The sequence below is a fragment of the Sinocyclocheilus rhinocerous genome, unplaced genomic scaffold (genome assembly GCF_001515625.1).
Source record: "Sinocyclocheilus rhinocerous isolate Xijiao unplaced genomic scaffold, SAMN03320098_v1.1 scaffold552, whole genome shotgun sequence".
In the NCBI taxonomy this organism is placed as follows: domain Eukaryota; kingdom Metazoa; phylum Chordata; class Actinopteri; order Cypriniformes; family Cyprinidae; genus Sinocyclocheilus; species Sinocyclocheilus rhinocerous.
Window position 1 is genome coordinate 1,058,048 of NW_015625574.1, and position 25,857 is coordinate 1,083,904.

Genomic DNA, 25,857 nt, shown 5'->3' on the forward strand with positions numbered 1-25,857 from the left:
ATATAACGATCAGTATACTAAACATCGCACATCCTGCGATGTGACTATCGCGGATGTGCACATTGTGATATCGATGCTGAAACGATATATCGTGCAGCCCTAATAAAAACTAGGGATGCACGATATTATCGGACCAATATCGGAATCGGCCGATAATGGCTTTAAATGTAAATATCGGCATCGGCCCGATATGAAAAATTATGCCGATAGATATGTCTTATAAGAGGAATACATTAACTCACATGTGCTCAGGGTGTGCTAGCGGTTAGATCATGTCAGCATTGTGGCTCATACTTGAAGCAAAGTTTTGCCTGAATGGTGATTAGATTCACTGTTTTGGATCGCTGCATTTAAACTGAGAATGCTCGTACAGAATGCCTTCGGTGTATGATAGAGTACAGTGTTTCCCCTAGGTTTACGGCTTTGGGGGGGGTTGTGTTTTTTTTCCGTTAAAATTTTTCTGGACTCCTTTTTAATGGTTAAATTTAATTTTATTAATCAAAAAGCATGTCTAGCAAAATAAAGGGGATTTAATATTACAATTAAAACTTTGAAGAAATATTGTATGATTATTCCTTAAAAATAAGGTTTTAATAATTTTAGTAGTAGTAGTAGCCTATTACGTACATTCTACTGAACAATAGTAATATATTTCAGCCGCAATGTCTTCAAGTTAAACCAAACTTTTATTTTGACGAGTTGCTGTGAATACCTTTACATTCCTGTGTTTATATGATATGAGGATAGTTTTACTCAAATGAAACGGTAAAATGCTCATGAAGTGACTCTCAGAGCAGTTCTGGAGATGTTGTTCATGATTGTAAAGCGCTTTGGGTGTACAGCAATACACAATAAAGCGCTATATAAATGTCTTATTCATTCATTCATTCATTCATGCAGGTATTTATGAGTTTAATGAAAAGCTAATAATTAAATTATAATAATGTTAAATTAAAACCAAATTTTATCAAAATAAAATCAAATTTTGTATTCAAAATAAAACACTTACTGAAAAAAATGCAATATTTTATTTGTTTACCTGCATGTCATGTGGCCATAACCAATGTCAGAGAAACATTAACATGCAAATGTGATACTTCATTATTAAAATGTTTATAAAATCTCAGGGGTAATTCAAATAAAAATGTAAAAGGTGAAAGAGGATCAGATGACAAAAAAATTGTGAATTTGTACATTTTAATGTGTTTGAAAGACAAACGCCTTCCAAAGTAATACATGGTAAAATAACCAAATGAGTCATAATTCAAATAAAAATTAATGTCCATCAGTAGCTGATGCAGTGTTGAAACACTTTTTAAACCTGAAATGATTTTTGTAATTCCAGTGGTCAAATGCTGTGTAGCACCTGACTAATGACTGATCTCTGTGTGAGTGTATAAAGCGGTAGGCTATTTTAGAAAGGAAAATGTAAAAGAGGAATAAGGGAGAATCAATAAAATATGAATAAATTATTGCTGTTGTGTAAATAATATGTAATCATGTAATCCATAAAAAAGTAATTTTAAAATGTAATTTAATCTAAGTACTTAATTTTTGGAATCTGATTAGTAATCCAGATTACATGTAATCAGTTACTACCCGGCTCTGCCTGCAGAGTTTAGCTCTAGTCCCAGTTAGGGATATGCCGGTATCAAATTTTCATGTTGCGATTAATTGCTAATGCTTATATCGCATTACCGAATACGGCACAAGTCTAGTCCCAGTTAAACACACCTGGTCCAGCTAGTCAAGATCTTCAGGCTGACTAGAAACTTTTAGGAAGGTGTGTTGGGGCAAGTTGGAGCTAATCTCTGCAGAACATTGTCCCTCCAAGAGCGGGATTGGACACCCCTGTTATACAGTAGGCTAAAAAAGAATTTAATTACAGAAAATGAGACATGCACACATTTGTTGAAACCTTTTTTTTTTTTTTATGATCTTCACTGTAAAAAAACAAACAAACAAAAAAACTCAGGTTTGGGTTATCAGGCAATGTCACTAAACTCAAAATGGCCAAATGTCAGTTACTTTTGTCAACCAGGCTAATTTATGAATGCTAAAGTGGAGCAACTGTTTAGTCAATTCCCCCTTAATTCACCCCAAAACTAAAAATTCTGTCATCTACATTTCCGCATATACAGTACATAGAGCACATTGGGTGAATGGAAGCTCCAGTGTGCATGCTTGACCTGCGAGAATCAGTGAGGTTTCTTATCATGCGTCAAGCATGCGCGGTTGAGCTTCCATTTACCATATTTGATTTACTCAATGCATGTGTCCGTTCTTCAATGTTTAAATGTGAATAAAAGCCTAAACTAAATCTGTTCATCATATCAAGCAATCATCTCTCTTAAACTTGAATTGAGCTAAATAATGACACTGTTGTCTATTAGAGCCTGCTTTATAGTTGTTCCTTAATCAATGAGCTTTTTACAACATTTACAACATATCTTTATTTTGTTTGAAGATAAATGAAAGATATCAATTTGGAACTACTAATGTTTCATAGTCATATACTGACTATTAAACAAGTTAACATACTAAGTTGTTCACATGCACTAAATACAGAAACTAAATACTGATATTGTTATTATACATAGTCTTATTGGCATAAGACCAGACTTTCAAATATTAGAGACACTTTAAGTTTATTGTTAAGATGTTTGTATGTGTGCAGTTGAAGGTAATGTGATGTTATTGTATGGTCTTGTAGGTGGGCTTCATTCTCCAGGTTTCGAGGGCAGTGAAAACCTGAGTTGTCAGGCTCTGATGAATGCAGATGGATTGTACCTGGTTTCCTATTATGCTGTACTGCTCAACCTCAAACTGTGCTGCTGTGACTATTACCGCAGGAAACCCACATGTGCTCTGGTGTCTTTGGTATTCCTGCAGTATTTTACCATAAATTCTACCATTATTTTACCAGCCCACACAATCTGATGGTGATGCTGAATGAGCTGTGTCTGTGTGTGCAGAAAGAGTTTGTGCGTCAGATCCAGAGCAGTGGCGTTCTGGTGGTTCTGTCTCAGGCCTGGATCGAGGAGCTCTACAACCAGGTGTTAGAGAGAAACCTGCTGGGAGAGGCGGGATACTGGGGCTCAGCTGAGGAGCAGTCCTTACCTCTCATCACCATGCTCACCGGTAATAGTCCTTTGTGTCAGATGAGCAATTAATGGTATAAATCCATTGTGTGAAGGAATAAATGTATAAAACATGTCTTATTGACTTCTTTGAGATTTATAAATTCAGGTGATATTTTTTTAGAAGCAATGTCTTTATCATTTTGAAAATGTTCAAAAGCGAATCTAGGTATACCGACCAATTGTTTTAAAAATACACAATACAGCCTGATACCACATTAAAACCTATGATTCAAAGCTTAATTTAAACCTGTACATAAACCAAAAGTCTGTTTAAGAAACATTTAATATTATGCACTATTTCTGAGCCACTAATCAAATGAACAAGTTTGTGACATTGGATAAAAGTATAATTATGTATTATATATAAAAAATAATATCAGTTTGGCTAACATTTGGCAATGTCACATGCTAAAGCCTTTAAATATCGGTAATTTATGACTGTTTGCTAAGTGCTTAGTAAATCACCCTCAATATACTCAAAATGCACAAAAATATAAAATGCCTGATTTCTAAAGCAAATTAGTTTTCATGTATTTGGGATACTGGTGAATCAAAGGCTTAAAAAGTGGTATAGTGGCTAAAGTTTGGGGTTAGTTAATGTTAATGCAGGCATCCCCATATCTGAGCAGGGTTTCCCACTCTTCTTGAAAGTACTTGAATTTCAGACATATGGATTCAAGGCCTGGAAAGTACTTGAAAACAAACATAGGTCCTTGAAAGTGCTTGAATTAAATTTGAAATACATTTTGTTTATGCAGAGATTAAAGTTTTCCGTCGCTACGACGGATTTCCGCCAATTGGAAAAAAAAATGAGGGGAAAAGAAACATGTAGCGCATTGTTGTTATTATGCCGGCAACTAGTGCAGTGATTCATGATTACCCATTCATAAAGACAGTAATTTGCTTCATTCCTGAATGAATCAGCCGTTCGAACGAATCAATTGAATGAATGATTCCATTGAATGTCTGAAAATGTACCTATAAGCCACTTTTGTGTTCTTCTGTGCCACCTCTGTACAAATTCATTTTTTGTTAATACTAATTTCATATCATTTGTATCCTATTTGTCTTATTCTACTTCTTATTATATCGTTTTAAATAGAAATGTTAAAAAGCTTATAAACATACATTTTTGAACTAATGATTGGGGGTGCAGATGGGGTAGCGCGAAAAAAACTTAGTGTGTGTGTTGTTGATGTGCAGCCTAGAGCCTTGGGGACAATTTTCTTAAGCCCGCTCCCGCTGAATTTCTGACCATTACCGCCCACTCCCGCAAACAAAGGACCAGCACCACATCCTCTTTTACCACTGTTTGAAGAATTGATTTTCCAGAATCTGGCAGTAAGTTTTAGGAGCTCATTTTTGTCAGTGTCTGCAAGACAGACTTTTCAGGATAGGAGATGGACTAAAAATGAACTCCCAAAACTTACTGCAACATGGAGCTAAGGAGAAAATGTAGAACTTGAAAAATTGGAAAAACAGCTTAGTGAAAAGCATTCACAGTTTAAAAGCAAATAGAAAGTCCTATTTTTTTTATTTCTTTTCTTTAAATTTTTTTTTGCAGATTTGCACAAGTACAAGGTTTAAAATGCTCATGAAATATTTTCAAAAAATACTGACGTTTTGAGCAGCTGCATGTTTGAGCTGCATTCCTAGGTCAAAGATGAAAAAATGGGATTTACAATAAAAAGTAATTTACAAAATTATTTTGACTTGAGTTTATTTATTAATGAGTAACATATCTTTTGAGTGAATGTGCAAATTTTGAATGTTAACAGGTTTTACCATGTTATTACAACATTTAACCACTTTTTATTAATTAAAAAATTTTGAAATTCTTTCAAATTTAAATTGTGTACAAGAACTACAGCAAAAATCAGTTTGATGCATATTTTAGAAATTGAATTGTATTTATCACCAGTACTGACTTCAATGGATTTAATTAAATTCCTTTGAACACAAGTGCTCAAAACGGTCAAAATTTATGAAACTTACACATTCAAAACATTATTACTGACATTTTTAATGGTTATTGAGGTTATCCAGGGCCACTGACCCTGCAAGAAGAGTTCCTTTGGATTAATATGTAGACTAAATGATCATTTACAAATAAGAAATGTGTATTTGTTCCTTTCCTATCCTTTGTTCTATCAGATATTGATGGACTGGGCAGCAGTGCTATTGGTGGTCAGCTGATCAGAAAGGCCTCGACACAGTCACCCTTCACCTGCGACAAGAACGGCAGTGACAGCTTGGTGGCAGGTACAGTGCAAGAAACTCTGCTTGTACACATCCGTGAAGTTTATGCGGTTCTTGGCTGACGTGGATAGCATTATCTGTAATCAGCCTAAATTAACAGTTGCATTAATTACTGAAGTGGCCGACAAGAAGACAACAAGTTGGAAGTTGAGTTGGAGGTGGTATTCTTTCATATAGACAGAGACCAGGCAAGCTGAAAAACATGCAGATACTGTGGGATCCTCTTTCTGGAATATCAATAAGAGCTGCAATATTGTCTGGGCAGCAGTGGTAGGAAAATCCATTTGTGTGTTACAAAAAGAAGAGGGGCCAAGCACCAAACCCTGAGGTACTCTGGTGTTTAGCTGATGTGACATTTAATAAATCCAGTAGAATGAGTATGCATAATCTTCAGTGACGGATAGCAACATAGTCTCTGTTGAATATCTGTACTTGTAGCTTGATTGATTTCTATCTAGCACGTTGTTTTCAGACCATGAAGGGGACCAGAGGGAAATGTCTTGAAAAGTTTGTGAGAATCTGAATTTTTGGGGAACTTGTCAAATCACAAGCATTTACAACACAGGGTCAAGCTGTCACTGTCTCATCATGGCCTCATTCCTGACAGGTGTGGTATTTGCCCGCTATATCCTGACCGGCTGCTGGAAAAACCTAATCGACACGCTGTCCACACCACTCACAGGGCGCATGGCGGGAAGCTCTAGGGGTCTCGCCTTTATTCTTGGCACAGAGGGAGTTAAAGAGCAGACTCAGAGGGAGAGAGACACCATCTGCCTCAGCCTGGATGGTCTACGCAAGGCTGCGGCACTCAGCTGTGCTCTGGGTAACAACGCATCTCATTCATTTCAGCCTGTTCATTTTCATTTCAGCTCACTTACACTGTTCCCTCACACATTAATCCTTTGCATACGGTCCATCAGAGTGGAAGATGGGACACTAATGGAAATGGTATGTCTGCTGGGCTTTAATTCTCTGTGTTAGGTGTGGCGGCAAACTGTGCCTCAGCACTTGCCCAGATGGCAGCAGCATCATGTGTTCAGGAGGAGAAGGAGGAGAAGGAATTGGGGGAGACTGGAGATGCCATTGCTCAAGGTATTCACGCACATTTCACATTATCATTGTGTGACATATTTCACTTTGCGTCACTGTATTCATTCACTGTGTAGGGATGCACCAATATCATATGGTACTGGGTTCATTACTGTGCTCTTACAGATACCATGCAGCATATGTTACATACTGTAAATGTTGGCATAAATTGGCAGCAGAACAAATTTCAATGCCAGTATTCATACCTGCATAGAGCTGCTGATGCACAGAGTACATGAGGGCACACAAAAGCATTTATAGGAAAGGAACACACAAATTTGTATTACTTCCTTACAAGTTCTCATAACATCTTTAGTGCTATAATGAGAATATCTCAGGCCCAACATATTGTTTACTTTAACAAAAGATTGAATGGCATATTTTGATATATGGTTCCTTGGTGATCAACTATTTGCATTTGTTATTGATTAGATGAATAGGGGAGTTAACCAGTTTTAAAACGGTTAAGTAAAATGTATAACTTGCTATCCTTAGATCATCCGTTCAAACCCTGCTGTACTTATATTTAATCGCCTGATGTGAACCTGCATGTGTCTGTGTTGTAGTTAAGCAGCGTGTTGAACAGAAACTCGAACAGATGGGCCGCTGTCAGGGCGTGAGGCTGCACACCGCCCATGTGCTCTGCATGGATGCTATACTCAATGTGGGGCTGGAAATGGGCAGCCATAACCATGATTGCTGGCCTCATGTCTTTAGGTACAACACTCACTGTTCATTCTTTGGGAACCATGATTTGATCATAGTGTCAAATATTTACTAAAGTAATTATGGTTAATTATGGTAATCATGGATACTCATTAATTGTTTGCAAGCAATCACAAATTTCAAGATTGCTGAAATTTGACTCTAAATATACACATTTTCTATTCAAATCCAGTAGTGCATTAAATTTTTCTCATTAATGATGTATTTTGCTGTTGGTTGGGTTTTGCTTTTAATTAAATGGCATATCATAAAAAGTAGAGCCCGACCGATATGGGTTTCTGGGGGCCGATACCGATACCGTTATTAGGGAGTAAAAAATGAAGATATTGATATATCGGCCGATATTCTTTGTGTATATTATAGTACAGTACCAGTCAAAAGTTTGGACACTTTCCCATTCGTGTGTCCAAACTTTTGACTGGTACTATATATAGAATACATAAACAGAATATATATACATGAACAAATTTTTTTAATTGATCACCCAAATGTGGTGATCAAACACTTATAATGACGTGACAAAGATATGTAATGGAGGCAGGGCATTTAACAATTTAACAATAAACTTTATTATCCAAAATGAGTCTGACATCAGTGCACTTAACAGTAAAGTTGAAGTTTATTCATCGATTATCGCTATCGACGTGGGGGTGGTCTCATTCGAAAGGGGGCCTCGAGACATACACTCGATTCGGCGTTCGAGAGGGTTCCTCGAGCTGAAGGGGGATCCCCCGAATTAGGTGCGGATCCGCCGAGCCGTTACAGAGATATGGCCGTTCAAAGTTTCAATGGTATTCCATACACTTAAGCTTTAAAGCGTTTCATCTAGGTCGCCAGTAGCAAACAATGGAGTGCGCTCTGCTGGACAAACTACGTAATTACACCATTGTATCTGCGTTTTATGTTCTGTAAAAAAAATCTTCATATCGGTGGCATATCGGCGGCATATTCGCCGATACGATATATCTGCGACAGGCTCATATCAGCCGATAAAATCGGCAAAACGATATATCGGTCGGGCTCTAATAAAAAGACTACATGTGACTTCACTTTTAATTTCAATACCTTTACTTTAAATCATTTCTAGCTATTTACTTTGTTGAATTTACTCCACTCAGAAATTTTCATATTTGCATTTTTTTTTTATAAATAAAAATAGAAATGTATTATTATTATTATTATTATTATGTTATGTTAGGCCTTTTAATTTATTCTCTTGATGAAGTTGAATGTGATTGCTATTAGTCCTCTTAAGATATTTAATGTGTTGTTGTATTGGCTGACATCTCGGTAAAGAATAGACCAATTTGTTTAGTCCTATCAAGACTAACATTTCCCAACAAATTCCTACACTGAGTTGTTTTAATATTCCTCAGAGTGATTGAGTATGTCAGTTCACTGGAACACACGCACTTCAGTGACGGCGGCTCCCAGCCTCCCATCGCCATCACACAGGCGCAGCAGGCCGTGGCAGTGGACCTGGAGCTGGAGTTGAGCGGAGAGGCCAGTCCAGAGCTGGAACTGGGCCTCAGCCATCCAGTTATCCAGCCGCTTTCCATCCAGGAACTCTTGAGAGAAAGCAGTCGCGGTAAAGGGTTCGACCTGCGGGGAGGCAGTCTGCTCACAGGCACCAGTGCCGCCAAAGCCGTCTGCACGCTTTCCACACAAGCTGACAGGTACCACGCAAAGATATTTATTTCACTGTCTGGAGCTGCCCACCTTTATTTTTCCATCTGTTTTTAAGGAATGATTTATCATAATGTTGATTAGGAATTTAATTGTAATTCATTGGTTTTATGACTAAAATGTGTTTAGACCGTGTGCAATCAGAATTTGTGGCCACCTAAAAGTAATAAGCATTTATTATTTCACATGAATAACTCAAACGAAGTGGAATATGCAGTTCTGCTGGTGGTTATCTAGTTACGTTTACATAGGGTGACCATACTTGCCATTTTCCCAGGACACGTCCTGGCCAGGATTTCTATATTGCCTAAAATATCTAGGTTTTGGCTTTGTTTGCGTGTGCAGACTGATCGGTGTATGACATCAAAGTACCATACATGGCAAAATGGCACGTATGGTCACCCTACGTTTACAAAACTCTAAATATCTTTCAAATCTTTGATTTCTAACTGGAGTTATACTGAAAATGGCCACTAGGGGGACCTGTAAGGTCATAATTTGGTAGGCATTTGTTGTCCATCCAGTGCTCTCTGTTAAGGCAAGTGAATATAGCAACTTTTTTTTTTTTATTAATTAAAATGTAGAAGTTAAAGTCTGTGTACATAATATTATTATTTAGCCTTTATTGCAATGCTACTGTATGTAGGCTTTTTAAAATGTGATTTCTATCAGTCCTGTAATGAAGGTATTTGTAATGTGTTTTTGTATTGGCTGAGCTCTCAGTAAGAAACAGACCAATTTGGTTATCTTAAAATTAAAACATGATCTTTAGAGGCACAGCAAGATCAACACTTACAGAGTTGGAAACTTTCTTTTTATATGTTGTAGCAATTACACAGTGAAGTCTGTAATTAAATAATTTGCACAAAGCCTTTAAAAGCAGAATTAAGAAATATACTGTAGGATGTTCATATCTCAGAGGAGAAAACCCTATAGAGATACCATTTGTTTACCTCTTCTCAGTGAACAGTTAATCTTTATGTAAGTGATGGGACTCTGTGCTGAATAATAAAACGGCTACTGACAGATGTTTCTAGCATAGGCACCGATCCCGTGGGTGCTTGAGCTTGGAATGGCTGAGTATCCATGGTAAAACACAAGATATTCTCCATCAACTTTAAATGTTCAAAAAATAGAAAATAGAGATTCGTTAATCTCACAGTGTGTCCCTGTGCGTCATAATATAATATAAAATAATGCAAAAAGGATCCACACACTGTTGTTCTCCCTTTATTTAGAAAAGTTAAAAGAGGCTAAGTTTTTCCTGTGCGTAATAATACACACAAATGCCTCTTTCGAGTGGCTACTTAACGGAATTTTGTTCATTCTGTTCGTTCTGTTCCCAAAATCAACCAATAATGCAAACGTCGAATCAGACTCGTCATTATGATATTTACCTTCGTTCAATTCATATATCTGTGAATCTGTGATGTTTTCAACATTAAATAAAATAAAGACTATGGATTCTGATATGAATCTTCAGTTTCAACAGCTCTGATAATTAATTAATTAATTAATTAATAACATGATATTCAGCCAGTGTTAACTTTATTATAAGAAAAAACACATTATTTTACCCTGTCTGCATTGCAAGGCACCCATTACATATTTTTCCTGTGTGTTAATGTCAGTATTAATGACTGCTGACTGTTTGATAACGTCTCAGGTTACAAATGTAACCATGGTTCCCTGAGAAGAGAACGAGACACTGCGTCCTCTAGGGGTCACTATGGGGGAATGCCTTCAGTGTGACCGGTGTCTGAAGCATACATCTAAGAACGACAATAACATTGGCCGGCGATAGCCTATGACGTCATTACCCTGCGCGATCACAGTATAAAAGGGCGCCGGGATAACACGTCATCCACTTCTTCGTCTGAAGCTTGCGTCCGAAGCATGGCAAGAAAACTAGGGGACGCAGTGTCTCGTTCCCTTCTTAGGGAACCATGGTTTCATACGTAACCTGAGACGTTCCCTTTCGAGGGAACTTCGAACTGCGTCCTCTAGGGGTCGCTATGGGGAACGGTATACCCACGCCACCATGCTGAGGGGAGTGCATGCCAGAAAACCACGGCGAGCACTAAGTACCAGCTCTACCATAGCCATGGGAGTTGCCCTTAGGACGCCTTGACGGCTGTCAGTGACATTATCCCCTCCGGCCAAGGGCCTGAGCTACATACCCTAAACAACGTACCTGATAGTGGCTGGGCTAGGAAGCCCAAGCCTAGGGCAGAGCTCAAAGGCTTGGAATTTGAAGAAAGAGATTCCTTTGAGGGGATACGGTCTAAAACCCAGACCCTGACCTGTCACCCAGGGGGCTACTGCCGGCTCTGAATGAGCTCGCTCAAAGAACTGACTCGACAGATCTTTGGTAGCAACACCCTGCTCAGAAATGTATCAACAGAGATACATTAGTTGAGTGGAGCCCAAGACGAGAACCAGGGCCTAAGCCAACTCGGAGGAAGGGAACGAGGCTAACAGCGCGCAACCCTTACCATACAGGATACTAGAAAGTGCGCAGAATGTTTAGCGTGCACACTTACCACAATGTGGATTTTAGAAAGTGCACTGAGGCTTGGCGTATGCACTTACCATAGCATGGATTTAGTAACACCGTTCTTTTTTTGAGGAGAGAGAGGAACCCAGCTCGACCAATAGCCCAGGGTAGAGGACCTAACTCTCGAGTCGAGAGGAGGACTCACCCAGTCTGCCCAGGACCGGCGAGCTCAAAGGGACCCTCCCGCAGTGAGGGGAGCACAGCCATGTCCGGGGCAGATAGATCGCAAATGGGACATCAGAAATGGGATCCTGCTAGAAGGGGATCACAGATTTCTAAGGGAACAACAGGGTCCAAACATAAAGGCAACTGACCAAGGAGGCGACAGAAACGGGCCTAACACTTCGTTGCAAATGGGGTCTTTCGGGAGCAGCGCTCTCGGCTCTCAAGCTGAGGTGGGCTCTTACAGCACATACTGGGAGCGACTCATAGCTAGCCCTCACAGAGAGGGGAGCACTTCTCAGCTCGACCAGAAGGGGGCGCTAGATTAGAAGGGGTAACCCAGCAGGGCCCAATAAGAGACAGTCCACTGGGGCTGCTGGACACGTGGGTGAGAGCGTGGGTCCCGTATAACCAGACCCGATAGAATCTGAAGAAATAGCGGGACCCAATAATCATTCATGCGTATAGAGCTTACTGTTCCTCAGAGCAGAAGCACAAAAGAGGGGTTTCCACAGAAACACAAATCCCTTTTACCTCAGGGAACGCAGTGTACTCCAGCCCACTCCGCAGAGGGGTGATTACTGGTTCAACCATAAGGGCAGTGTGACAGTGATGACTTAGCAGGTGGGTCAAACCTAAAAGTCAGAAAACAGAACCGGTCTGAGTAGCGCTCCAGAGAAAGGCTAGCATCGAATATATACAAGAACTAGCAGTAGAGTAGATGAAAATGGATCGTACTCACCAACCATGGCTCCCGCGCATGACTCAGGCATGGATATAGGCTGGAGGCGAAGTCCGAAGCCTGGACCTTCGTGGAATGAACGATTTAAAGGCAGCGGAGCGCGTCTTGGCCTCCTTAAACTTCACGACCACCGTCTCGACGGAAGTGCCGAAAAGCTCAGAAGGGGAAACCGGCACATCAAGAAGAAAGCCCTTCTCTTTCGACCCGATATCCACCAGACTCACCCACAGATGTCTCTCCGTAACCACCATGGCCACCATGGATCTGCCAATGGCAGTGGCGGCTTGCTTAGTGGCACGGAGAGCAAGATCCGTGGTGCGACCTGCTGCCTGACCTGCTGCCGCGTATGCCCTGCCATTCAAACGAGATGTATCCTGAAGGGATTTGGATGGCAGGGAGGGAGCCTTAAGAGAAGATGTCTCCCCCATAGAGAGATAGCAGGCCAGCATCTCTTCAACGGGGCATGGCTGCGTGTCCAAGCCGAAGATGAGGGCTATCACCAGACTGGATCCAGAACCGATGAGTGAAACCATCACTTTAATCGGTCAACAGCAGGAGGTCCTGACTTAGCAGGTGGGTCAAACCTAAAAGTCAGAAAACAGAACCCAAGAAGAAAGCCCTTCTCTTTCGACCCGATATCCACCAGACTCACCCACAGATGTCTCTCCGTAACCACCATGGCCACCATGGATCTGCCAATGGCAGTGGCGGCTTGCTTAGTGGCACGGAGAGCAAGATCCGTGGTGCGACCTGCTGCCTGACCTGCTGCCGCGTATGCCCTGCCATTCAAACGAGATGTATCCTGAAGGGATTTGGATGGCAGGGAGGGAGCCTTAAGAGAAGATGTCTCCCCCATAGAGAGATAGCAGGCCAGCATCTCTTCAACGGGGCATCTTTTCATAACCATTCTCAGGCATCCCCTCGATGTTGGCATAACTAGTATGTTGGAATCTGTGGATGCGGGACGACAATGGATTTTTCCAAACCTTCTCGATCTTCATGTGGAGATCGAGAAGGTTTGGAAAAATCCATTATATATGTTTTTACACATTGCTGTGCGATCTAATACTTGTTTAATATTGGCCAAGCACCATTTCATTCAAATGTCCACTTAATCTTTAATATTTGGCCATTTCTTTAGGAATTAAAGCGCATATACTGTATTAGAACTGCATCGCATATAATTATTTAATTAAATCGTAGCGTTTGTGAATTCACAATTATGCTTAATTATGATTAATGGGTTTAATATATCATGCAGCCTTTGAAAACAGACTAATAATGTGTTTTATACATTCTCGTCAGTGAAATGCGGCACTTCCAGTATTTTGCCGGTTAGTCGACGCGAGCAAATTGAAGTCGAGGATTTTTAAAATCGAATAGTCGAATAACATCGACGAATCGCGACAGCCCTACTAAACACGCTCCGCCCAAACGCTATTAATCTAGAAGGACAGCGTCCTAGAAACCGCTGCCGTGAATGCATCGCTATTCCCGCGAGAGGCGAACACACTCATGCATACGCTACCTACAAACTCGGGTAAATAGTGAAGTACTCACCTCCCCCTCAGTAGTCCCGCGAATGCATCACAATGAGCACAAACCGTCTCCTCGTGAGACTAGCGCGTTCAATTCATGCTTATCCCTCACAATAAATAAGCAATGAACGCAGAGCGCTTCCAACTCCCTCGAGAGCTGAACGCGCTTGCTCTTAACCACACACACACAGCACGCGAGCCGTGTGAAACTGCAGGTATCAGAGCAAAGCCTCTGGCGAGAGAACACGCACTCCTAGTCGTGTTTAGCTTAATGCTAACATAAACAAACGGTCAGTGAAGACGAAGAAGAGGATGACGTGTTATCCCGGCACCCTTTTATACTGTGATCGCGCAGGATAATGACGTCATAGGCAGTCGCCGACCTATGTTATTGTCGTTTTTAGATGTATGCTTCAGTCACCGGTCACTAGATGATGCTGTTCGAAGTTCCTTCGAAAGGGAACTTGACACTTGGTAATGTATTTGCAGTCAGTGTGTTTCAGTGTGCGAGACACAAATTACTTGAATTCTTCATCCAGCGTACCATGGAGAAAAAGACTACTCTTGAAAAACTAACACCAAGTATAATTAAGTATACCAGTTATCATTTGCTCAACCAAATTTGGTTGATAATGTATTTGCACTGGCAAGTTTACTAAAAAAAACAAATTAAAATGACATGTTATGGAGGGTGAGCACCAACCGGCAAAAACATAAATCAGCATCTATGGTTTTACACCAAGCAAGTTTTACTTTCTCATTAAATTAATATTCAAAATCATAGTTTGACACGGATGTGAAAAACAAGTCCCTCAATTAGTTGTTCTAATGTGATCTATGCAGCTTGTATTTATAGTGAATTTTAACATGGCTGTGACACTGTTTTGACCAATCAGTATTCAGCACTAGAACTATTCATTGTCCATTGGTGTATATGCCACATTGTGTATGTACCCATTTGTCCATCACTATTGTTCTCACATGTCTGTTTATGTTTTAACATGCAGTTGATGTGTATGTCCTGCAGGCTGTTCGAGGATGCAGTGAGTAAACTCAACCTAGTGGCTCTAGTGGGTTTCCTGCATCAGCTCAGAAAAGCTTCACAGTCTCAACTCTTTGACTCGGTCACAGAAACTGGAGACTACTCCTTAGCCATGCCAGGTACCCAAAGATTATTGACACAGAATAGCTTTTTTCCCTTGTAAGTGACAGCTTAATTTAGGCTAACTTATTTTATAAATGTTACTTATTTTCATGTTTTTTTTTTTTATGTTTATTGCTCGAAAATAATGAGGTCAGAGAAATCAGGGTTTTAAAGAACCAAATTCAGGCAAATCCCACGTCTTGTATTAGGGTTGAACAAAGTGCTAGTCTCATATGGAAACTAAAATAAAATTATTTTAGTACTATTCAGCTCACAGAATATTCACATAATATTTAGTTGGACCTCCTGAAGTCAATGAACAATATTTTCTAAAAGTAATGCACTTTTTTAGGAGTTTTACAGCCCTTTTTTTCTTGTTGCCTTCACCTCTTTTGGTTTTCATTAAAGGGGAGGCAAAGTCAACCCAGGACAAGCGTAGTGCACTTCACCTCTTCAGGCTGGGAGAGGCCATGCTTCGCATTGTGAAGAGCAAGAGCAGACCGCTGCTGCACATGATGAGAGCCTGGAGTGTAGTAGCGCCCCACCTGGTGGAGGTGTGAAAAGACAAACCCATCATGAGGCTAATACATCCTTAAGTAGCAACAGATTTTTTTCTGTATTGTGACTTACAGCCGACTGTAACGGTTTTCTTTTTTCTTGTTCCCATAGGCAGCCTGTCATAAGGAGCGACATGTATCCCAGAAGGCTGTGTCCTTCATCCATGATGTTCTGATGGAGGTTCTGAGCAGCTGGGCAGAGCTGCCACACTTTCATTTTAATGAAGCTCTCTTCAGGCCTTTTGAGCACATCATGCAGCTGGAGCTCTGTGATGAAGACGTCCAAGATCAGGTCTGACATTCTCACTTATCATGGAGACAAACTGAAGGATGGTTTAAACACAGCCTTGTTCAAACAAACCTGTCTCAGTGCCACATATTTTTACTCTATTGGAAGTTAATTGCGGTGTCCTGTGCATCCGTCTGTTCTTGTACAGGTGATAACATCCATTGGAGAGCTGGTGGAGATGTGCTCAGCTCAGATCCAGTCTGGCTGGAGGCCGCTGTTCAGTGCTCTCCGAACTGTGCATGGAAACAAAACGGATATGAAGGATTACCTGATAGGAGAATACTCTATGGGTCTGTGAAATTTGCTGTATTGTTAGTTGTTTGTGCAAAGAATTTTTCCCTCTGATTTAATGCAAAACATGCAATATAGGAATTTTTCCATGCAACCTCTCGTGGCTTATTTCTTTCATAGCAATAAGCATTAATAACAGCATTATGATCAAATATTTTTTTTATATAAAATACATAACATAATTCTATAGCATATTTATATATCTTCATTTGACACTCTGAACTCTAGCACTCTCTATTCTAATTCTATTTTACCTTTTTGTTTTATTTTTTATTACAAAAAAATTGACCCTCTAACACTTACACTCTCGATTCTATTTCTATTTTAACTACTAGTTTTCTTTTAAAAAAAAGAACCTCTAACACTAGCATTCTCTATTATTTTTCTATTCTTTTGACTTGTTTTATTTTTATTAAAAAAGACCCTCTAACACTAGTGTTCCCTATTCTTTTTATATTCTATCTACTTGATTTATTTTTATTTATAAAAAAAAACCTTGCTATGTATACTAGGGTTGGGCGATGTCTACAAAATTGGCATCAGACGATGTCTACAGTGAAACATCGCGATGGACAATGACATCGACGGGGGGTATGGTGGGGCGGTGTGCCCGAAGCGTGAATCCTTATAAGGCACAGAAAACAAATAACTATTCCTAACACCGTATCTACACCGGAGGCGAGCGGCGCGGCAAAATACTATAGAACCACTGATCTATAATAGAGATTCATTATATATAGATCAGTGTATAGAACTCATTATAATCAGTGATGCTGTCTACACTGGATGCGGCGCGGTGCGAGACGACAAATTCCTGACAGTAAACTGCTGCCGTGTTGTATTTATGACGTGCTGACACAAATTTCAAATGATTTTCAATGGTCGCTTTGTCGCGTCCAGTGTAGACAGACTTTAGCTGATGCGGCATGGTGCGGCGTGACACGACAACTGTCGCGTCCGGTGTAGACACGTTGTAACGGTTGCCTGTTACATTACAGTACATAAAATTTAACTTACCACATAAACAGAGTTAGGAGAGATGAGTGAGGACGATGGCAAATGATTTGCAGATCCTGAGCACCACTGACAAACATCTAATCTTGTAAAATGTGTGGTAAGCCAAATAGTACTGCTGCTCTATAGTATAAACAGACTATGTGCGATCACGAATCTCGAAAGTGAAACTAAAAAGCGATCGTGCATTCAAAACCAGTGTCAATGCCAGGCATAATAGCGGCTCCCTGATGCCCGAAATATATGTAGTATAATTACCCAATGATTTAACTGCGAGGGAAAATATTGAAATATATATTTTCTTCCCATCTCGTATTTATTCCCTTTAGAGGTTCCGTATACACGTCATTTTCTTTCCGGATGCGGCAGATTGCGGGGGGTATGGGGGGAGGGGGGATCACAATGCCGGCTCAACATCGTGATGTCTATCAGCCATCGGCGATGGACGATGGCATCGTCTATCGGCCCAACCCTAATGTATACTGAATTAGGCTAACCGAGATTTGTCACAGCACTTACGATTATTCCTCTTTTGTTGGTTTTGATTGCTTCTATTGTCCTCATTTGTAAGTCACTTTGGATAAAAGCGTCTGTTAAATGACTAAATGTAAATATAATGTAAATATTCAAACTAAAACACCACACAATATATTTAACAAATGGGTCATTCCATGTCAAATCAACAAAATTTCAAAAACTTCCCTGGCTCAAATTTTTGATTTTGCTAATATTTTTTCTGAAGAAAGATAGACATTTACAGTGACGAAAGCCAAAATTTTAAATGTCATGGATGAATATTTACCGAGTAATCCACTTGTGGAATGGGTTCATATGTGTGGGTGGAAAGGACGAAGGCAGGGTCGGTTACGGAGGCTCGTGGTTCTTTATTGGTTTCTCACAAAATCAACAAAACATGCACTCTCTGCGCCTCCAACTCAAAACTTTCATGTAATCACAATCAGTCGCTTCACACAGTCCCAGTCTCTTTGACCACGAGTCCTCCGTCCAGCATCTCTCCCCCTTTCTCATTCCTGGCGGCTTTTATCCGGTCTCTCCACGCCAATTACTACAATAAGACACAGGTGTTTGTCATCTTGCACTTGACCTACTTACGCCCCGCCGGTTTCCTGACTCTCTCTCTCGCCGTAGACTTCGCTGCACCACGGCCCCCTCGCCACATATTCCCACCACCCAACTCAGGCCGGGGAGCACTCCGGCCTGCGGCCCCCCCTCCTATCCTGGAGAGGAAGTCAGCCACCACCATCTGCGGCCCTGGCCTGTGGACCACCTTGAATGGCTGTAAAGCCAGATACCAACGGGTGATCCGGGCATTGGTATCCTTCATGCGGTGGAGCCACACCTCCGAACAGAGGGTGAACTCCCGTCCCAGGAGATAATAGCGAAGGGTGAGAATGGCCCATCTGATGGCCAGACACTCCTTCTCAATGGTGCTGTACATTGTCTCTCTCTTAGAGAGCTTACGACTAATGTACAGCACGGGCCGCTCCTCTCCCTCTATCTCCTGGGACAGGACTGCTCCAAGCCCTCTGTCCAATGCATCGGTCTGTAACAAGAACGGGAGAGAAAAGTCAGGAGCGTGCAATAGCGGTCCACCGCATAGAGCAGCCTATACTTGGGTAAAAGCCTGCTGACACAGCTCCGTCCACTGTACCGGATCTGGTGCTTCCTTTTTAGTAAGGTCACAACTAAACAACTTTTTTCTTAGGTTCAGGTAAACGATACGGCCGGCTGCGAAAACCACCACGCCCGGCTCTGTCTCAGTATGGTGCTGAATAAGGTTCGTTCGACCGGGCAGGGGCAAGAACACATCTGCAAAATCTGCTAGCAACTGGGCTATGTCAGCGAGCTGCGAGGGCGAGAGGTGATCTCCTCCCGGCGCCAGAGTGAGAGATTGAGATTTGGCATTCACTTCTGGCCCGAGATCATCCTCTCCGCTCACCGCCATCGCCAGCATCACTGACTCCACCTCGTTCCATTTTTTTAGGAGATTGAGGTGGTATATCTGACGTGCCCTGTCCCTGTCCGTTCATGCTACCTCATAATTGAGATCTCCGACTTGCCGTGTGACCTCATACGGTCCTTGCCACTTGGCAAGTAATTTGGAACTAGACGTAGGGAGCAATACAAGAACTTTATCTCCCGGTGTAAATTTACGGAGCTTGGTTCCCCTGTTGTACAACCGGCTTTGTCTTTCCTGGGCCTGTAACAAATTCTCCATTGAGAGCCGCCCCAAAGTGTGGAGTTTTGTTCGCAGGTCAATCACATACTGAATTTCATTTAGACTGTCGGAAGGTCCCTCCTCCCAAGCCTCTCTTAGTACGTCCAACGTAAACGTAAATCGTTCCACCAGCCCGTACGTTTGTGGGTGATAGACACTGGTGCGAATCGATTTAATGCCCAATAATTCGTATAGTTCACGTAATGTACATGACATAAACGCCATGCCTTGGTCAGTGAGAATTTCCTTCGGAATTCCCACTCGGGAGATTACATGAAATGGTGCACTTTTTGCTGAAATGTTACGGAGCGCGACTGCTTCCGGGTATCTTGTTGCATAGTCCACTAGAACTAATGCAAAACGATGCCCCCGTGCGGATAGTTCCAATGGCCCGATGAGGTCCATAGCAATTTTTTCAAAGGGGACCTGCATAAGAGGGAGAGGGCGCAAAGGCGCTTTTGGGGTGGCCGATGGGTTCACCAACTGACATTCACGACAAGCCGTGCTCCACCTGCGCACATTCTCGTGAATGCCCGGCCAGAAAAATCGGTTCATGAGACGATTCAGTGTTGTTGCCTGTCCTAAATGCCCTGCCATTGGATTGCGGCTCGCCTGGAAGAGCATTTCCTGGCGGATATTTGGTACTAACAACTGGGTTGTTTCTTTTTTTGTTTGAGCGTCTTGGGTCACTCGAAACAACCTATCTTTTATAATAGGGGTAGGAGGCTGGACGATCGGGTTGGAGAGGCTGACCGTCGATGGAACGGATCTGTTCAAAGGCATTTTTGAGCGTCTCATCCTGAGACTGTTCCAGGGGAAAATCATTGCACTCCGACAGGATCTGCCTCTCAATTGCGCTCCGTTCCCCCGGCACAGCCTCAGGAGGTCCCGGTTCTGCCTCTCCAACCTCCATCCCCCTTTCTGGCTTTATATTTCCCCAAGAGACATCCGCACTCAAATAACCCATTAATTGATTAAAAGCTGGCCAATTCCCAGAATCAGCGGATGTCGGAGGTGTGGGTTAACTGCTACCTCCACACTATGCATTTGTCCCCGAAATTGAATAACGGCTGACATTAAAGGATAACTCACCAAATCCCTGTGCACACACCTCACCTGAACCATGCGGCTCCTATCCAATGCCTCTGGCGGAATCAGGCTTTGATGGATTGAGGTTTGGTTTCATCCTGAATCTACCAAAGCCTGATATGTACCCCCCTTAATACTCACTGGTATGTGGTACAGTCCAGCCTGATCGGGGGCAACCTGTGGAGCGTCCGGGATCAGCACCCCAACCTTCATGACTGGACACTTATCCATGAAGTAAGTCGGGTCCCCCCAACGACAACAGGCCAGCCCAGACCTACCCGCCGCTCTATCGGCAGGGAGTGGGTCAGAGAATTGGCGCGGAGAGAACGGTGGAGCCGGAGAGGATGCCAGACCTGCATTCGTCCTGCTCTGCCCCCTGGGTGGAGCTCTGGGACCAGCAGATGATCCCTTCATCTGTCAACCCCCCCATCCGGGTGCCGGTCGAGGAGGGCCATTCCACCAGGACCTAGGGGCAGGCATAGGTCGAGAGGTAGAGGTAGAAGAGCGGGAAGAAACCCCGCCAGTTTCCCGACTCTCTCTCTCTCGCCGTAGACTTCGCTGCACTACGCCCCCCTCGCCACACGACTATTTTGTAGAGGGGGGTCAAAATGGCAATTTTTACCTGAGATTCAGAGTCAAATTACAGGGGGGTAAAAATGACTTCAGAACAATGGCAGCATCATAATGTTACTTTTACACAGAGATTGGTAGGTCTGTTAGTAAAAATCTGTTGACTTTAGCTATCTTTGTTGCATTATGTGCCAATGGTGACCATTCAAAAATGGGGAAACAGCACTTTCCAAGTTTTTTCTCCAAAGTTTGCATGCCTGTAATTGCATTGCATTATGCATTATGTGCCAGGAATTCTTAAAGATATATTAATGCCCTTTTAAATATTGGGTCTTAACAAACTTTCCTTTTGGCATCTGTATTTTTAAGGCCCTATATGGTGTTGCGAATCAGCTCATGGGGAAATATGAATAATTAATCATAACTAGTTATAATTAATTATAAATATTTAGATCCGCTGTAGATATTTACTTGACCTCTCAGGGTCAACTGTCTGTCAATTCTAAGAACGTTAATTTCCTGGTTAAGGGAAATAACTTTCTTACTGTACAACTCTACACAGAGCCTGTAATGGTGTGTCTGATTGGTCCAGACGCTACAATGGTTCGGTTCCAGAGATATTGGAATTTTAATATGGCTCCAGGCGTAAATTGTTAAAATGTACACATTTTCAGTGGTCAAAAACCAAATGTGGGTCAGTTTGCAAAAATATGATGATACTTTTCTTTTAAAGAGCAATGTCTGAAGAACAAATAATGTTGAAACTAGAGATGTATCTTGTTTCCTTCCTTCCAAATGTGGTTTTGTGTTTATCTAGTCATCACCGTTGACAATGCAAATATGCAAATAATAACAGTAACCCAGGGATTAGGATTGTACAGTGTGACACGTCAGATTATGAATGACCATGATTAACTGTTAATTCTAGGTATAGTATGAACCGTGTGAAATGTAAAATAAGATTACCCTGGATTCCATTTACCCCAGGTTTAGAATTACCCAGTGTTAATTATTTCAAGTGTGAGAGACCTTAAATGTTTGAGGTACTGTCAGTGATTCTGCCAAATATGCCCTTTAGCAGTAGATACTACTTGATCTATGACTATGCTTCATAATTTATAACAAAAAAAAGACAAAAGAAATTCTAATAAACCAGGTGAGGTAAATCTTGATTTGATGTGAATACAATGTGTGGAGAAAGTAACCACACTTCCCTATGAGGCATTAAACACTTTGTAGCTGCATAAGCTGTAAAAAATTAACAAGATCCCTTCTTCCAAATATCACGGAAACTGATTAAAATATAGAATCTTATTAATTGACTACAGAGAGCAAGGTAATGTGCCTCTACTTGACCATTTCAGTGCATTTTTAGCACTAAGACAGGTATGTTCCATGCAAATATTTTGATAGAGGGAAACAAGATACAATTCTAATCTTAACATTATTTCTTCTTCAGACATTGTTCTTTAAATAAAATAAGAATTAGCTGCATACAAAGTGACCAAATCTGGTTTTCGACCACTGAAAATGGGTAATATTCAACAATCTGGACATAGAGCCTCATTGAGATCCCCATATCTTTGGAATTGAACGATGTAGGGCCTTGAAATTTAGGAATTCCAAAAGAAACGATTATTAACAACTAGAATCTAAAATCATATTGTGATATCTTTAATACTTCTTTAGTTAAAGGCACGCAAACTTTGGAAAAAAAATATTTATGGCACTCAGACAGTTATGTTCAATGCAGTTGTTTTGACAGAAGGAAACAAGATACATCTCTAGTTTCAACATTATTTGTTCCTCAGACATTCCTCTTTAAAAGAAAAGAAGTATCATATTTTTGCAAACTGACCCACATTTGGTTTTTGATCACTGAAAATGTGTACATTTTAACAATTTACGCCTGGAGCCATATTTAAATTCCAATATCTCTGGAACTGAAGCATATAGGGCCTTAAAAATAAAGATGCCAAAAGGAAAGTTTGTTAAGACCCACTATCTAAAAGGGCATTAAGATATCTTTAATACTTTTTGAGTTACGGGCCTGCAAACTTTGGAGAATAAACTTGAAAAGTGCTGTTTCCCCATTTATGAATGGTCACCATTTGCACATAATGCATCAAAGATTGCTAAAGTCAACAGATTGTACTAACAGATCTACCAATCTCTGTGTAAAAGTAACATTATGATGCTGCCATCTTTCTGAAGTCATTTTTACCCCCCTGTAATTTGACTGAATCTCAGGTGAAAATTGCCATTTTGAACCCCCCCTACAAAATAGTGGATTACTCCGTAAATATTCATCCATGACATTTAATATTTTGGCTTTCATCACTATACATGTCTATCTTTCTTCAGAAAAAATATTAGCAAAGTCAAAAATTTGAGCCGGGGACCTCTGGTTGAGTTGACACGGAATGACCCAAATACATAGTGGAAGAATTGTCTATTCAGTTAATATCACAAACAAATTTAACTAAGTAATATTGTTCATTGTAGGCTTACGATTTCCAAGCAACACAGCAACTTAATAATATAGAATGGATGGTAACGGGTGTCTGTGTTTTGCATCAGGTTCAAACAGTTTAGCCAATAAGTTTGTTCAACGTGTGGCTGGATTAAAAATGTTTGAAGCTTTTTTGGCCCAAAAAAAAAAAAAATGCTTCATCATTTTTTGACAACATTATTTTTAAGTAAATTTGACACAATACCCAGACCTTAAAAGCTACACTTTGTAACTTTTTTTGGATAAATGTTATTAATGAATGGTGTATTAATGAATGTAAGTGTATGGTGTGGTGCTGAAAGTTTGTCATAACAAATGAGAAAAATCAACTACATGCATTTCGGTTTACATTTTTTCCCTCTTCTTTATATATGCAGGAAAGTCACAAGCACCTGTGTTTGATGTCTTTGAAGCCTTCATTAACACAGACAACATTCAGGTGTTTGCCAACGCAGCCACTGACTACATCATGTGCCTTATGAAGTTTGTGAAAGGTTTAGGTGAGCTGGTCTTCTAAACAATATAAAATATATTTATTGTTGTCTCCATTCATCACTACAGAGCTTTACCCAACTATGCCGGCTTCTGCTTTTGAGAACCCTAGAAATATAAAAAAGGGTCCATAGAAGTCAAACCGATTATCAGATTGTCTCTATATAATAAATTATATTTGCCGTGTGATTATTTGTAGGAGAAGTGGACTATAAGGAGATTGGGGACTGTGTTCATGTCAGTGGATACAGCTCAACAGATCTGTGCCTGCCTGCCCTGGACTATTTGAGGAAATGTTCACAGGTGCGTAAGATGAACACATTTCTATCCAGAAAATGATTTACACACTTTCAGATGCTGGGTCTGGGGCAAAAAAACTAATTTTCCAAATGAAAAAAAAAAAAATAATAATAACATTAAGTTTGATGTTTATTAGGTGTTACTTTGCATTTGCAGCTGCTTGCTAAAATCTATAAGATGCCGTCCAAGCCAGTGTTCCTGGGAGCGCGGCTGGCCAGCCTCCCGATGAGAGCTCAGGAGAGGTCTGTGAGCAGTGAGGATGGCATGGACTGTGTTTTAGCAGAGGCTGACGATGACACAGGTGATTTGTTGATTTATTTTTTGAGGTATTCTTAGCACAAATGATACGGGTTGAGTTAAAGTATATGGTGGAGTGACTGCGTGGCAAAAAGACTGAATGGCAGCATTGATTTTCAGCGACAGAATGCTGCGACAGAACACAAAAAAAACACATCTAAAATGAGAGAGAGCTTTGCGATTGACTCTTCAAATAGATTTGCCAAGAAATCTGAGGTATATTTTTACAGACTGCCGAAAGCTAAAGAGAAGAGAAGCAAATGGATCACTTCAATTTAAAGAAACAAATGGACTCCAGACAGCGAAACGGATTTGCAGTTATCATTTTATGTTAATATGTTGAAGTTTGCGGTAAAATCGTACCCTGTATATTGTATTGTTATATATCGTTTTGACAATAAAATAAAATAAATTTGACACTGAAAATACCCACAAAAGATTATTTAAAGATATTTTTGTGTTAAATGAGAAAGTATCAAGTAGACATTTACATTACATTTAGTCATTTTGCAGACGCTTTTATCCAAAGCGACTTACAATTGGGGAATACATAAAGCGATTCTTCTTAAAGAGGCAAACAGTCACAGGAAGTGCTCGTAATACCAAATTTCAGGCATTTGTTCAAATAAGTACAAGCTAGAAAGGGAAGGAATAAATAAAGAGAAAGACAATTTGTTATTTTTTTTTATTTAGTATGAAGTCAAGTAGCGTCGAAAGAGATGAGTTTTTTCAGCTGTCGCTTGAAAATTGTCAAGGACTCAGCATTCCGGATAGGGGTGGGAAGATCATTCCACCAGCCAGGAACAGTGAACGAGAATGTTCTGGAAAGTGATTTTGAGCCTCTCTGTCATGGGCTCTTTTGGGCTCGTTGAAGACCAGCTGAATTCTGAATCATTTGTAGAGGATTGATTGTGCTTGATGGAAGTCCAGCCAGAAGAGCATTGCAGTAGTCCAGCCTAGAAAAATCATGCTGTAGAGTCGGAGTGGCAGGGAAGGTGAGAAGCTCAGTCAGGTTGCCAGGTTGAGCTGTAGGTGATGATCTTTCATCCATGCCGAGATGTCCGCCAGGCACCCTGAGATCCATGCAGCTACCGTTATTTTTTTATAACTAATTCATTAAGTTAATGTGTTAAACTGACAGCCCTAATATATATATATATA

General features: G+C 40.7%; 1 protein-coding gene across 3 annotated transcripts in view; it reads left to right on the forward strand.

Moving 5' to 3' along the window:
- arfgef3 (ARFGEF family member 3) overlaps positions 1 to 25,857 on the forward strand; it is a 74,352-nt gene that overhangs the window by 33,973 nt on the left and 14,522 nt on the right. For all 3 annotated transcript variants that reach the window (XM_016567004.1, XM_016567021.1, XM_016567012.1), the window contains 14 exons: positions 2,714 to 2,880; positions 2,976 to 3,141; positions 5,298 to 5,405; positions 6,010 to 6,225; positions 6,384 to 6,494; positions 7,058 to 7,208; positions 8,594 to 8,893; positions 14,930 to 15,063; positions 15,455 to 15,600; positions 15,716 to 15,895; positions 16,041 to 16,182; positions 23,985 to 24,107; positions 24,299 to 24,402; positions 24,556 to 24,700. In XM_016567004.1, coding sequence (XP_016422490.1) covers positions 2,714 to 2,880; positions 2,976 to 3,141; positions 5,298 to 5,405; positions 6,010 to 6,225; positions 6,384 to 6,494; positions 7,058 to 7,208; positions 8,594 to 8,893; positions 14,930 to 15,063; positions 15,455 to 15,600; positions 15,716 to 15,895; positions 16,041 to 16,182; positions 23,985 to 24,107; positions 24,299 to 24,402; positions 24,556 to 24,700 — 2,193 coding nt within the window. The remainder of the gene's footprint in view (positions 1 to 2,713; positions 2,881 to 2,975; positions 3,142 to 5,297; positions 5,406 to 6,009; positions 6,226 to 6,383; positions 6,495 to 7,057; positions 7,209 to 8,593; positions 8,894 to 14,929; positions 15,064 to 15,454; positions 15,601 to 15,715; positions 15,896 to 16,040; positions 16,183 to 23,984; positions 24,108 to 24,298; positions 24,403 to 24,555; positions 24,701 to 25,857) is intronic.